Here is a 12,787-nt window from a genome sequence, read left to right as displayed (position 1 = left end):
AATTTGATGGGATTATTATATAACCTAGTTAGTTATCACCTCATAAAAATATAATAAATAAATATAATACTGACACTTTTATATGGTAGGCCTATATATAAGGTTTTGCATGTTCATGCTTTTGAAATATATTTCCTTATTTTTATTCTTTTGAATTAAAATAGAAGGAAATTTAATAGAAATAAGCTATTCCCCTCTTTTTTTCAACCATGTCTATTGATAAACTTTAAAAGTGCGTGTATTCATAATGATTTCTATTTAAAACCTTCACCTCACTTCCAGGTATAAAAATAAAGAAAATGTTTGAATTGATTATTGATAAATAGACATATACAATGACATGTTTGCCAATTTCCATTTCTTTTCTAATGGTGACTTTTTAATTATGTATTTTCTTAGGGTGCTTTCTCGATGACTGTTGAAGCTTGGTATTCTCCTGCAGCGGAGCAGCCCGGAGGTAAAGAAGTGCTTGCTGATTTGTACCGCTAGAGGGAGACAAAGGCAGGGTTTCTAAATTTATATGAGTTTCATTTATATGAAACATCTACACTAGGATTAATTTATGCATCAAACTTTACATTTCAGTATTAAAACTAACCTTTAACAAAAATAATGGATCTCACATCATATATAATGGATTTTAGACAAACATTGATAAAAGAAATTGGAAAGCCAGTGTTCAGATAGATTTCCCTTTTTAAATAAGCTGAAAACTGAGTTATTATTTTTCTTTTATCTCCAGATTCCAGCAACCCTGAATTTTTAATCAGCTCCTTTGCCATCCAAAGCCAGCTGGCAATAGGGCCTGAGTGGTCCCAGGATGTGCAGACAGGGATGGGGACGCAGACAGAGCTAAGGTACTCATACCGAATCGTCTGCAAAGAAAATTATTATGGAGCCACCTGCTCCAAAATATGCACTCCAAGAGACGACCATTTCGGACACTTCACCTGCACGACTGATGGGGACATAAGCTGCCTTCCTGGATGGAAGGGAGAATACTGCCAAGAAGGTAAGCAGTAGACTTTCATTGGCTTGTGTTGGTTGTCCTGAGTCTGGTTATAGGGAATGATAGGCTTAAATAAGGTGGTAGATTTGCTATTACAATAATATAACCTGTAGGGGTTTATCTTTTTTATATTTCAAACTGTTTGTCTTAATTTGTTCATCATTGTAAAGATGCCTCGTCTGACTTTTACTAGTGAGACCATTTAAGTATCCTCTAAATTCTAATTCAACTACAAATAAGAGACCTTAATGAGCTGTTATAGCTCTGTTCAGGTGAGGCAGAGAGCCACCTTATGTAAGAAGATGGCACCGGCTCCTAAAACAACTTTTTTTTATTGTTTATTTATATGTTTCATCAACAGGCAGTAGACCTGTGTTGTGAAATGCACTTTAATATGATCATGCATCACTAGAAGGTTTCTGATTTCAAGTTTATGTAATGGCACTGAGTTAAAGAGCTGTTTTTTTTTGTTTTTTGTTTTCAAAAACAATTTAGATATTTTACTAAAACTGATCAAAACAGGATTATTCCCCTCAGGACCGGATTTAGGAGGATTATCCTATGGGATAGAGCCAGTTTGGGTGCTCTATACCTGCACAACTTTCTTTAACAAATGCATACAGTAGGGTGAGAGTCACTTTTATACTTAAGGCTTTCCTAAAACAGTCTGTTTATCAAAATCATGATAATAAATAAATAAAACTATGTCCCACAAAACTTCCATGCTCCTGCCACTTGAAAAATTCAAACAGAATAAAGCATTAAGACCTTCTCATGAAGTGTAAAAAAGTTTAACCTATAAATAGTTTAAGATTTGTGAAGCTTTTCCTTTACAAGGAATGGCTAATTCTGAGCTCAATTAACACTCCACTGCCTTTACAGCCTTAGTTTAACTTTCTCTCTGGGCGCGTGCGTTCTAATCAGCAGCAGCACGCGCTGGGGTTAATCGCGGCATTATCGGACGCCACACGCCACTAAATTGAGGGTTTCTTTTGTTAAGGCGGCTCGGGGCAGCAGCTGCAAACGGGGTTCGAACCGTCCTCTGGAAACAATGGGTGCAGCTGTCCCTCTAACAGGCATCTGCTGTGCTTAAAGAGCACAAAAGCCTCACGAAATCAGTACAGCACAGATCTAACAGTATAATTTAACCAAAGAGTCAGATATAAAAACAAAGGGGAACTTATGAGGTGATTAAATGCTTGTTAATAATATTTGTATCTAAATGCCTTAAAAATATTGAGAAACTATTTTTTATTTTTTTTTTGGATCAAATATCCAGAAAAGGAGTTTCTGGTACTGATTCTGATCATGATTTATTATTATTTTCAGCCATCTGCCTTGAAGGCTGCAATGAAAGTACTGGGATCTGCAAAACACCAGGAGAATGCATGTAAGTTTTAAGGATGATAAAGTAAATGTCATGATCCAGAGCACTTTGAAGTTTGACACTGTTTTCTACACTTTGAATCTAATAATCTAGTAACAGGTGCATGTTTCTGTTCAATCATATTGCTCTTTCTTTATGTGTTCCTTTGAGCTTTGTTTGTGTGTGAGTTTGACTTTATGCTTGAACCAACTGTCATGTTTTATGTGTGAACAGATGCAAAGACGGCTGGCAGGGACGCTTTTGTGATGAGTGTAAACTCCACCGGTTCTGTAAACATGGTACCTGCGAAAAGCCGAATCAGTGCACCTGCAAAGAGGGCTGGGGAGGCATCTTTTGTGACCAAGGTGCTTGTTTCTTTCAAAAGCAACAGGAAGCTGGATGTTTAAGATAAAGCAAAGAGGCCTGACATGTCCATTCCCCTTTTTGTTTGCAGACCTGAACTACTGCACCAATCACAAACCCTGTGCCAACGGGGCCACGTGCATGAACACAGGAGAGGGTCATTACACCTGCGCCTGCCTGCCAGGCTTTGCCGGAAAGAACTGTGACTTAGAGGTCAGGGAGTGTGACAGCAAGCCCTGCCACAACGGAGGCCGCTGCGAGGTGAGTCCGGAAGTCACTCGCTCTCCTTTCCCACAACACAGGCTTTCCTGTTTTTGTTTTCGCCTTGGTCTATCTGCAGCTCCAGGAGGATGCTATCGATTGTCAAGTCCGTCGATGACCCAGTTCACAGACTGTGTACTGGAAATAGAATTCAGAGTCAGAACAAGAAGAATAGAGTTCGTTAGGGCAATGTACAATAAAAAAGAAAAAAAAACATTTGACACCTCAATTTTTAGAATTAAAGTGTTCTTTTTTTCCTACAGGACTCAGACACAGGCTACACATGCATATGCCCAAATGGGTTTGAAGGGCCACGCTGTGAACACCAGATACCGACTTGTGCGGACAGGCCTTGCTTCCAAGGTGGAAAGTGCAAAGAGAGGGACAACGGGCGGAGTTACATATGCGAGTGTCCACCTGGATACACTGGACTCAACTGCGAGAAGAAAGTGGATAAATGTACCATGCTGCAATGTGCCAACGGTAAAACATCAGCTGACTGACTGCATTACTAGAAACATAACCCTTCATTTTCTGCTACACAGCTGGGTCCCTTAGACACCAAAAATACTCAGTAAATAACGTCGATCTACAATTATCCTGATCATTTTTAACCTCTGTGTACAAATTGAAATTTGCTCCTCTTTGGCTCCCTTTGACACAACTTTAAAGATGGAGATTGAACTTTAATGTAACAGTATATTTTATTTTCTTACACATTTTTATGAATATCATTTATAACTTTAATCTTCTCCTTACATAACAATAAGTGTTTTTCCTTAAATTCTAACAAATAAATGGCAGTTTTAGATATTTAAATATCTCTATTTTTATTCTAGAGTATAGAGTGTCTAAGTAGATTTGTCCTGTATTTCAAATATGTAGGTGAATTAATTGAGCCTGTAGCTGTCGGATGTTGGCAGTTCCACTAATTTAATCGTTTTGTTCTTTAGATGTTATAAAATAACTTTACTATTCTATTATAAATGTTTTTTAAGAAAATAGTTGCAGAATTTTGTAAAATTGCATCAAAATAATTAAAAATGAAGATATACAGTATATAAAAATATCTTTATCTTTTGGAAAACTGTGATTTTTTTTTTAAACTAGTTTTAATAACAGGGGATAAAAACTGTTACTGAAAAGAAAAGTTAATTTGCCTTGATAGGGCATTAAACATGTATTTTAAGTTAGTAACCGCCAGAAAAAAGGTAAATGGATAGAGATACTTCTTTTAAGTTTAAATGCATATGAACAACAACAACATAAAAAAACAATGTAAAAAAGCACCAATAAATCTTCTATTTGTAACAACAATGTCAAAGTTTATAAAGTCTAAAAAGGAAAATCACAATAACTATTCAGGCTGCTTAAACAATAATGTTTTATCTCCATCTTCTTTGTTGTGGATCCCTTTGAAAACACTCCAATACCCATCCTAACCCCTTAACAATTAGTACATTTGAACACAAATAAAAAAAAATCCTACCCATGTTCATAGTCATGGTCTGTTCATCTAAAATTCATAAAAAAAGGCAAATAGAAACAGGTGTGGAATAACTGACAGAACTGCTCAGTGATTTCTAACAAAAAGCCAGGTTGAGATTTTGAAATCTGGGTTTCTGAAAAGACTTTTAAAATCCTATTTTTGTCACCAGAAACTTCCAGTTAAAGTGAGAACATGTGGTGCAAACATTTAGGGCCAGAACCAGGGCCAAAGATTGTATGCCAGTACAGTTTCTCAATGCTTGCAATTAAGACAATTTCCTTTGCTGGTTTGTTTGTGTCTTTAGGGGGACATTGTGTGGTCCAGGGTAACCTCAGAGTGTGCAGGTGTCGCTCAGGTTTCTCAGGGCTGCGCTGTGAGATAAACATAGATGAATGTGCCAGGAATCCATGTGCGAACGGCTCGACCTGCATAGACCGCATCAATGACTACACCTGCATCTGCCCTCCGGGCTACTTTGGACGGCACTGTGACAGGCCCACGAAACGCTGCGCCTCTCTGCCCTGCCTCAATGGTGGAACCTGCATCTATGGAGCAACAGGCAAACCCACCTGCATCTGTGCTGCGCCATACAGTGGCCCCCAATGCCAGGACAGCGACAAGCACCAGGCAAACACCCCAAGCCTGAACTTAGCTGCTGTGGGCTTGGGTGTTGGCCTGGTTACGGTTCTGGTGTTTCTCTGCATAGCAGTGGTGGTAGTGTGCAACAGAAAAAAGCAGAAAGAGAATGGGCCTGAGTCTAAGAGAAACAACCTCTCAAGGACAAACTTTCAGAAGGAGAATCTTATTTCTTCTGTTGAGCTAAAGAACAATAACAAGACGGTTGGTCTGGAAGTGGACTGTCCCACTGAAAAGTTTAACTATAAATACATCAACAGCTTTCCGCTGGACTACAAATCCTCCATGAGGTACAAGGATGAACTGTCCCTTCTGGGAAAAGATGAAAACTGTGAAAAGACTTTAGAAGAAAACAAGGATTTAAGTAGGATGTACAGGTAAGCAGAAAGGAAGATCCAAATAGGTGCAGATCATTTCAACCCTTCGCCATATTCTACTCTTATTTTTCCCAACCCAACTTTTTCAACTGCTGCAGAAGGAACCCGCTTTGTCAATAATTTGTTAATAATTTAAAGTCATTTTGCAATTATATTTGCTAACAGTAGGGTGCTGATTTGTCATTTTGGTTTAGCAGGGATTCTTATGTGTTACAATTCAGTAGACTTGATTGGCCAAAATGGGCGAGAACCAAAATCAATTTAAATGGGGGGCAATGCAAGAGATCTACCCAATACTATGAGTATTTATACACATTAATAAAGCTATTTTGGTACTTGGTTGATAAATAAAGTTGTGATATTAGGGCATGATTTAGCGAATGCAGGTCATCTTTACTGCATGTTGTTATGACCATTTAAAAATTTATTTATTTATTTCATGCATCTTGTGTTTCACAGTGAACGTCCCAACTGTAGAATATCAACAATCTCTTCCTCTAAAGAGTCAGTCTATCAGTCTGTCTTCGTAATAGGAGAAGAGAAACAAGAATGCATCATTGCAACTGAGGTAAGCCTTTGCCCAACATACTGATGATACGCAATGAATCAGATTGTTGTCAAAAGTTTCATTTTTTTAGTACTTCATTTCAGCAAGTTTGCTTCATATATCATTCATAGACGTTTATTTCTGTTCATTTTGATGACTAAAGCTAGCAGCTAGTCTAGGATTCTTTTGCATGAAGTTCCTTAGAGGTGCAGCATTGCATGGGGGAGATCTGCTTTTGGTTGATGTGTTAAAGAAGTCCAGATAGCTTCGTCGTTAGCCTGCAGCTATTCCTTAAGGCGCTTGTCTGGTGTCTCTTATCGTCTTTTGGAAAATTACAATAAACTCTTTGAGGAGTTTAGGTTCCAGTCAGACATATAGAAAACAATGAATCAATGGTCATGAATCCAGCTGGTAGAGCCAAGTCCTGCAAGAAAAGGAAATAAGCATCCTTTAAAGCTTGTCAGCAAAAGGAAACATGAAGTGCTTTTAAAACGGCTGCGCTAATTTTGGACTTGAGAAAACACAGAGGGCCAACGCTAGCAGACGGCAAGGCTCCCCAAAGCATCCCTGACTCAAGAATCTTCACACAACACTATATATATATATATATATATATATATATATATATCCTTTTTTAAGGTTTAAACAATCATAGTAACCATGATTAATTAATTATTGAAATAATCGTCAACTAATTTAGTATTCGATTAATTGTTAAATGGAGTGTAGAGACTCTAAAACATTTCATACTAACACAGCAACCCACCTTGAGCAACAGTTATACCAAAATTGTAAAATAATATATGTAAACATTTTGCATTTAAGTTAAAATAATTAATCAATTTGCAAAATAATCGTTAGTTGTAGCCCTAATATGTATGTAACTGCCATACCTCTTTGTCAAGGGTACTAGAAAAAAAATTTATTCTTACATTTTTAAACTTTTTAGGAACCCACTGATATTCTAAAATAGGTAATCACATGTTGATAAGATATGTTTGAATGTGATAACTGAGATTAATGCTGATCTTTTCTGTTCTCTTCCAGGTATAATAATCAGAACGTGTTTCTCATTGTGAAGATTGGATCCCTTGAGGACTGTTTACACGTGTAAAGAGACTTGGATTTATTTAAAAAGCAAGTTGCTGCTGTTGAAAACTTGATAACTGGATGTGCTGTCTGACTATAACTGAACTGAAGCTAATAATCCTTTGAGAATGTACAGACTGAAGCGAGAAAAATCAAAGCCCACCGATCCACCTTTGACCGTCGCAAATCAGCCCCCCTGACCTCTTCGACCAGCTCAACGCCTGGGCAAGAACAACAAGAAGTCACTGTTTCTGTGCTGGTTGGGACAGGAGAACTGTTCTCTCAAATCAGATGTAGCACGAGTCAGGCTTATTTCTATTCTTTGTGACCTGCACTGTACTATGCAAACAAAAAGTGGACACAAAAAAAAAATACTACTGAAAACGGTTCATTTTTAGGGGTTTATTTAGGATTTCTGTAAAGCAAATCGTTTTTGATAAAGAATGTATGATCACAAAAGCCTTAAATATATATTTGTGTGTATGTCAGAAAACAATTTTTGCCCTGCCTTATCTCAAATTCTTTGCACAGCATCTTTAAGGTAACCATAAACAATCAAAAGATGCAAAAAAAAGAAAGAAAAACAGGAAAAAAACACTAAAAGACGATGCAAGGACCTACATGTCTGTTTTATGCAAGTTCGCCCTGATAAAGACAAAGACACACGTGAAGTGACTATCACACCAAGGACGCCTTCAGTGGAAAATACTGAACCAATAATGTTATTTTGTAAGATTAGTATTTCAGTAGTAATTTAATTATATGAAGCACTGATCGTTTTACGTTTTATAGGATTGTTTTGTATATAATGTATATTTATATGTTGAGATTAGTTGTGTTTTAAGTTGATGCCACCAAAAAGGCTAATTTGTTTTTTTTTTTGGTGTTTAATTGTATTATTATTATTATTATTATTATTATTATTATTATATTTTTTATTTTGCTATAAAAAAGACATGCAGAACACATATCTGGTACACTGTTTGTTTGTCGGTTGTCAGTGAGTTTTCTTGTGGTCGAAGTAGAGATTATAAATTAAATCATCTGTAAGCTCCGTCTGTGTCAGCTGACCCGAAAGATGCGTTAATGTTCGCCCTCATAGCTTTTCTCATACTGTGTCTATGGTGACGTCTGTTTCAGTTTGATGTGAAAACAATGTGCAAGCATTCATTCAGTGGACAGGATTGTAAATGAAAATATTCAAATGAATATATATACTTAAAAGGTTTGTATGTGAAAATAAAAGGACCGTAGGGTCTTGATGCTTTACTGCTTAACTGAGCAGCTGCTTGACCTGTATATTTCTTACTCTTCACATCAGTCATAATCTGCAAAAAAGAAAACTGAGGAGGGAGTACGTATACCAATATTTATCAGCAACCCTGGTAAAGATTTGCAACAATATTAATCCAGTTTTATTATTGTTGACTCTCTAAAAATAGTCAACTTTTGATTATCAAACCCCATTTTATTTTTGTAATTCAAGTTTTTATTGAATTTTTCAATTTTTAAAACATAAAAAAAAAACATTACAATAAAATAACAAAGAATAAAACAGTGAGGTTTAGTGCAAATCTTTGTTTTGCTGCCTTAAAATCCAAATAGATTTGTTGACATATAGGTGCAAAAACTGTCCCATTGTTGCATGACTGCTTCATTATTAGAATGTATTCTTCCCAACATTTTTTCACAAGCGACATTTTCAGTCATTTTCTCGGTCCACATTTTAATTGTTGGGGTAAGGGGGTCCTTCCATAACTTTAAAATAAGTCGGGCACATGTGACCAGTGCAGTGCTCAACACTCTAAAAGCATGTCTGTTCATCAAACCCCATTTTTAAACAATCTATTGAATTAAGGGAGAAAACCTTATGTTTCCTAATTTAACTGTATTTTCTCTATACAGTGTAATCCTAAAATATTTCACAAGATTTTTTTTTCTTATTTTAAGCTATATTTTCCATGTTTATGCAATATATACATAGACAAGAGAGGGGGATTCTGAAACAGCAGGAGACCCATAACTCAGATTCTTTGAGTTATGGGTCTCCTACTGTTTTCTTTAGCTGTAATTATCAGACAGGAACGTGAATTTTGTGATTGTCAAAAAATATCCATATTAATTTGGTTATATCTTCATAACTATCTGGATGCAAACTAGGCATTTTTCTTAAGAAGGAAACCAGATTTTTTATCAACAATTTACCTGATGTATGATAGAATTCATTCCTCACGCCCAAATGAGAAAAAACAAGCCGCTTTTTCCACATATTTATTCTTTGTTTACAATCCCAGCTGGAGAGTTTATTGTCTTTTCCAGAAAACGTACAGAATTTCAATACAATTGTATGTAGATTTGAGCAAACTACATTTTGAATCAATAAATTAATTTCAAACAGACAATTTTAGACACACATTTAAAAAAAATGATCAGCAAACAATAATTATTGTACAAAGAAAATCACAATTTACACATGCATATTCCTCAGTGTGACCTCACAAGCCACAGTATACTTTCAGAATATATACTTTACTTACATTTCCTTTAAAGGGATAATTTTTCACACAATTCTTTCCCCCCTCTGAATGAATGGATTAACATTAGAAGATGGATTTATCTGAAATGTTCAGCCTGATATTCAGACGTTTGCAATGGAAGCTTCATTTAGATGTTTTTAAACTCCTATAGTGAGGTTGTCAGGCACTTTTTAGCCCTCAGCCTGACAAACAGAAACTTTTTATTTAAGCTGCCTCAATCTTCCATCAACTTTAAGCAAGCAGAAACCTGTAAATGCTGCTCTAAATGCAGATTTAACGCTTTCTTTTTAAAGAGTAGACTATACCTGAGGCCTTTCTAACCACTTGGGGGCAGGATTTGTATTTCATTCCCTTACAGTTCTGAAGATGTCACAGACAGGGACAAACAGAGGAGAAATGTGACATGTATCAGTCTGCATGAGGACAATGAGGTTAGACGGATTGATGCAGACACCTAATGAGCTTTAGAGAGCACGGATATATCAGTCCCAACTATTTATAGGTAATGTGATTAGCTGCTTGGGTTTCCTGTTTGACACTTCTAGGATGCAGGATGTCATCAAATGGTTCACAAATGAAAGTAAAAAAACAATAAAAGCAAATGTTTCTTTCTCAAAATGTGAATAAACATTTATAGTAAATGTAATAATATCTATAGCGCAATTATTTAAAATTAAGATTATGTGGATGGAATACCTGAAACATTTTTGTCGCCTAAATTTAAACCTGAAATTTGATTTTCCTTGTGCAATTTTAATGTTTTCCAAACCAATGAACTTGGAGTTCATCTCTGCTCAATTTTGATAGGCTAACATTCTTTAAAGCCCGCCCACTATGTTATTTGATTGGCTGAGCCCATGCCGCCTTAGTCACTGCACAACAAGTCCACGTGTTATTTTTTATGCTTTGCTCAGGGAAGAAACAGACAGTTCCTACAAGTTTACTTTAGAGGACAGTCTGCTTAAAAAATAAAGGCCGCGGTTTCAGTATGCTGATGAGGAAAGGATCGATTGTAGGATCAGCAATTCTATAACATGAGCAATGAGGTGTAGTTGATAGCAGAGACACAACTAAATAAGAAGAGTTAAAGGGAGGAAGCTACCTGAAGACAGTTGTACTCCTAAAGGTCTTTTTTTTTTCTTCTGTGATTTTTAAAAAGAACATTGCTCAGAATGAAACCGCGGGATATTGTACATGAAAAAAACAGCCTTTGGATCTTTGGATATGGATCTTTAGTTTGGAAACCAGATTTTTCTTATAAAAGAAGGAAAGTTGGTTACATTAAAGGATACAAAAGGCGATTTTGGCATGGAGATGATTTCCATAGAGGGGATAAGGAAAAGGTTAGTCCTTTGCTCTGGTTTTCTTCAACACATATGCACTTTTTTTAATTTTATATATGTATATATATTTGTATGTATTGCAGTGTGTTATAAAATATCTAATTGTATTTGTCTTTGCTTTTCAGCCAGGCAGAGTTGTTACACTAATAGAGGATCAGGAGGTAAGCTTTAATTTTTTTTTTTTATTAGCTTTATATTTTACAAGATAGACCAACAAAAACTGGTACATTATTGAAAATTTGTTATTATATTTTTTTCCTTTTTCATTTCTTTCTTTTACTAATATAAAATGTTTTACTTGGCCCTTTTTTAACACTTTATTGAACCACATTGCATTAACCACATGATGTTACAGATTTCTCGAGGGCTAAAACAGTTTAATTTGGGACCCATCTGATCAGAACACCTCCTTCCATACAGCATGCCCTAAAAAAATAATGTTTTTATAGCTTCTGGCCAAAAGTGGCATTCAGTTTTGCAATGTTCTATTCTTTTTCCACCTGAGTAGTGGATCTCTTTAGCTCCTACAGAGTTACTATGGCCCTCTTGGCTGCTCCTCTGGTTATATTTCAGCTTGCACTCAATGGAGCTTAAATCCGCAAACCTATAAAATATTGCTGTGTTACCCCCATAGTGGCTATTAATGTGTACTTTTAACACTTCCTATATATGAGTAATACAATACAATTTATTCTTTCAACAGAATAAATGATGTAAGTATTACTATTTGTTTTTTCCCTTTTGTTATGAGAATGCAAATTAAGTTAATTATGTTGAGTACACTGTATTTTTATGAATTTTCCATCAATATGGTAGGGATTCTGTTGGTGTTGTTCAAGTAAACAGGGCTGAGTACAAATAAACTGCATTGATATATATGTTTTTACATCCTAAAATCTATTTCTTGTTATATTCATTTATTTTTCTTTATTGCCAACGTTACAGAATAATAAATCTGGATTCCTTAATCTATCAGGTTATAGTGGGTTGTATTTGTTCTAGCTTCTCTGCTGCTGACACTGCTGTTTTCTTAACCCCAGGCCTGCACATGGGGTGTTGCCTATGAAGTGACTAAGTCCCACATGGAGGAGTCCCTTCAGTACCTCAATGTCAGAGAGGTTCTGTTGGGGGGATACACCACAGAAGTAGTTGAGTTTCTTCCTAAAGAGAAGAGCCACAGTTCTCTGCTGGCACTCGTCTACATCGCCACATCAGACAACCCCATCTACCTGGGTCCGGCCTCGGACGTGGAGATCGCAGCCCAGATTGCGGTTTCCAGAGGGAAAACAGGACACAACGTTGAATATCTGCTCCGGCTGGCAGAGTTTATGAGGCTGTCCTGTCCAGAGGTGGAGGACGAGCACCTGTTTTCTATCGAGGCGGCTCTTTTAAAGATTTTCCCAGGTGGAGAGATCACACCCTCAGCCTTAAAATCCTTATAACAGGGACTGGATGATTGCACACAGCACTTCTTCTTTTAAAAGGGACCTGATGATTTAGGTTAGGATGATTTTGGTGCTTAAAATCTGTAAAACTTGATTTAAAGGAGTTTCTCTTTTTATCTGTAATTGAGAGTTAGCACATACACTTATAATTTTAGGGGCTTTTTTTTTTGTATTTCACAATATTAGCATAATTACTTCCTTTTTAAAATTTGAATTTGCCTTAAGCACTAGTAATGCAATTAATGTGTTAATTTGATGCAATGAAAAATGTATTATTTTGAATATTTTAATATATGTATATATATATTTTTATTTTTTATCTGAA

At 36.1% G+C, this 12,787-nt stretch overlaps 2 protein-coding genes across 2 annotated transcripts in view; both read left to right on the top strand.

Moving 5' to 3' along the window:
- The window catches only part of LOC107097083 (delta-like protein 4), an 8,862-nt gene extending 842 nt beyond the window's left edge, over nucleotides 1–8,020 (top strand). Inside the window, exons 3-11 of the mRNA XM_015394080.1 lie at nucleotides 400–457; nucleotides 743–1,012; nucleotides 2,339–2,399; nucleotides 2,610–2,740; nucleotides 2,830–2,999; nucleotides 3,263–3,482; nucleotides 4,793–5,501; nucleotides 5,961–6,069; nucleotides 7,096–8,020. Coding sequence (XP_015249566.1) covers nucleotides 400–457; nucleotides 743–1,012; nucleotides 2,339–2,399; nucleotides 2,610–2,740; nucleotides 2,830–2,999; nucleotides 3,263–3,482; nucleotides 4,793–5,501; nucleotides 5,961–6,069; nucleotides 7,096–7,101 — 1,734 coding nt within the window. The 3' untranslated portion in view covers nucleotides 7,102–8,020. The remainder of the gene's footprint in view (nucleotides 1–399; nucleotides 458–742; nucleotides 1,013–2,338; nucleotides 2,400–2,609; nucleotides 2,741–2,829; nucleotides 3,000–3,262; nucleotides 3,483–4,792; nucleotides 5,502–5,960; nucleotides 6,070–7,095) is intronic.
- Nucleotides 8,021–10,610: 2,590 nt separating this feature from the next.
- On the top strand, nucleotides 10,611–12,611 carry LOC107097093 (glutathione-specific gamma-glutamylcyclotransferase 1-like). Its single transcript, XM_015394092.1, has 3 exons — nucleotides 10,611–11,017; nucleotides 11,143–11,178; nucleotides 12,058–12,611. The coding sequence occupies exons 1-3, from the start codon at nucleotides 10,847–10,849 to the stop codon at nucleotides 12,457–12,459; spliced, it is 609 nt and encodes a 202-aa protein (XP_015249578.1). The 5' UTR covers nucleotides 10,611–10,846; the 3' UTR covers nucleotides 12,460–12,611.
- Nucleotides 12,612–12,787: the final 176 nt, after the last annotated feature.

This window comes from Cyprinodon variegatus, unplaced genomic scaffold (assembly GCF_000732505.1).
Source record: "Cyprinodon variegatus isolate N-32 unplaced genomic scaffold, C_variegatus-1.0 Scaffold671, whole genome shotgun sequence".
In the NCBI taxonomy this organism is placed as follows: Eukaryota; Metazoa; Chordata; class Actinopteri; order Cyprinodontiformes; family Cyprinodontidae; genus Cyprinodon; species Cyprinodon variegatus.
The sequence above is the reverse complement of the archived record's forward strand: the minus strand, read 5'-3'. Positions and strand labels throughout refer to the sequence as shown.

Coding starts and splice junctions, on each gene's coding strand:
- LOC107097093 (XM_015394092.1), top strand. CDS start 10,847: ATGAAACCGCGGGATATTGTACATGAAAAAAACAGCCTTTGGATCTTT. Junction 11,018..11,142: donor ATAGAGGGGATAAGGAAAAG/GTTAGTCCTTTG, acceptor TTTGCTTTTCAG/CCAGGCAGAGTTGTTACACT. Junction 11,179..12,057: donor CACTAATAGAGGATCAGGAG/GTAAGCTTTAAT, acceptor TCTTAACCCCAG/GCCTGCACATGGGGTGTTGC.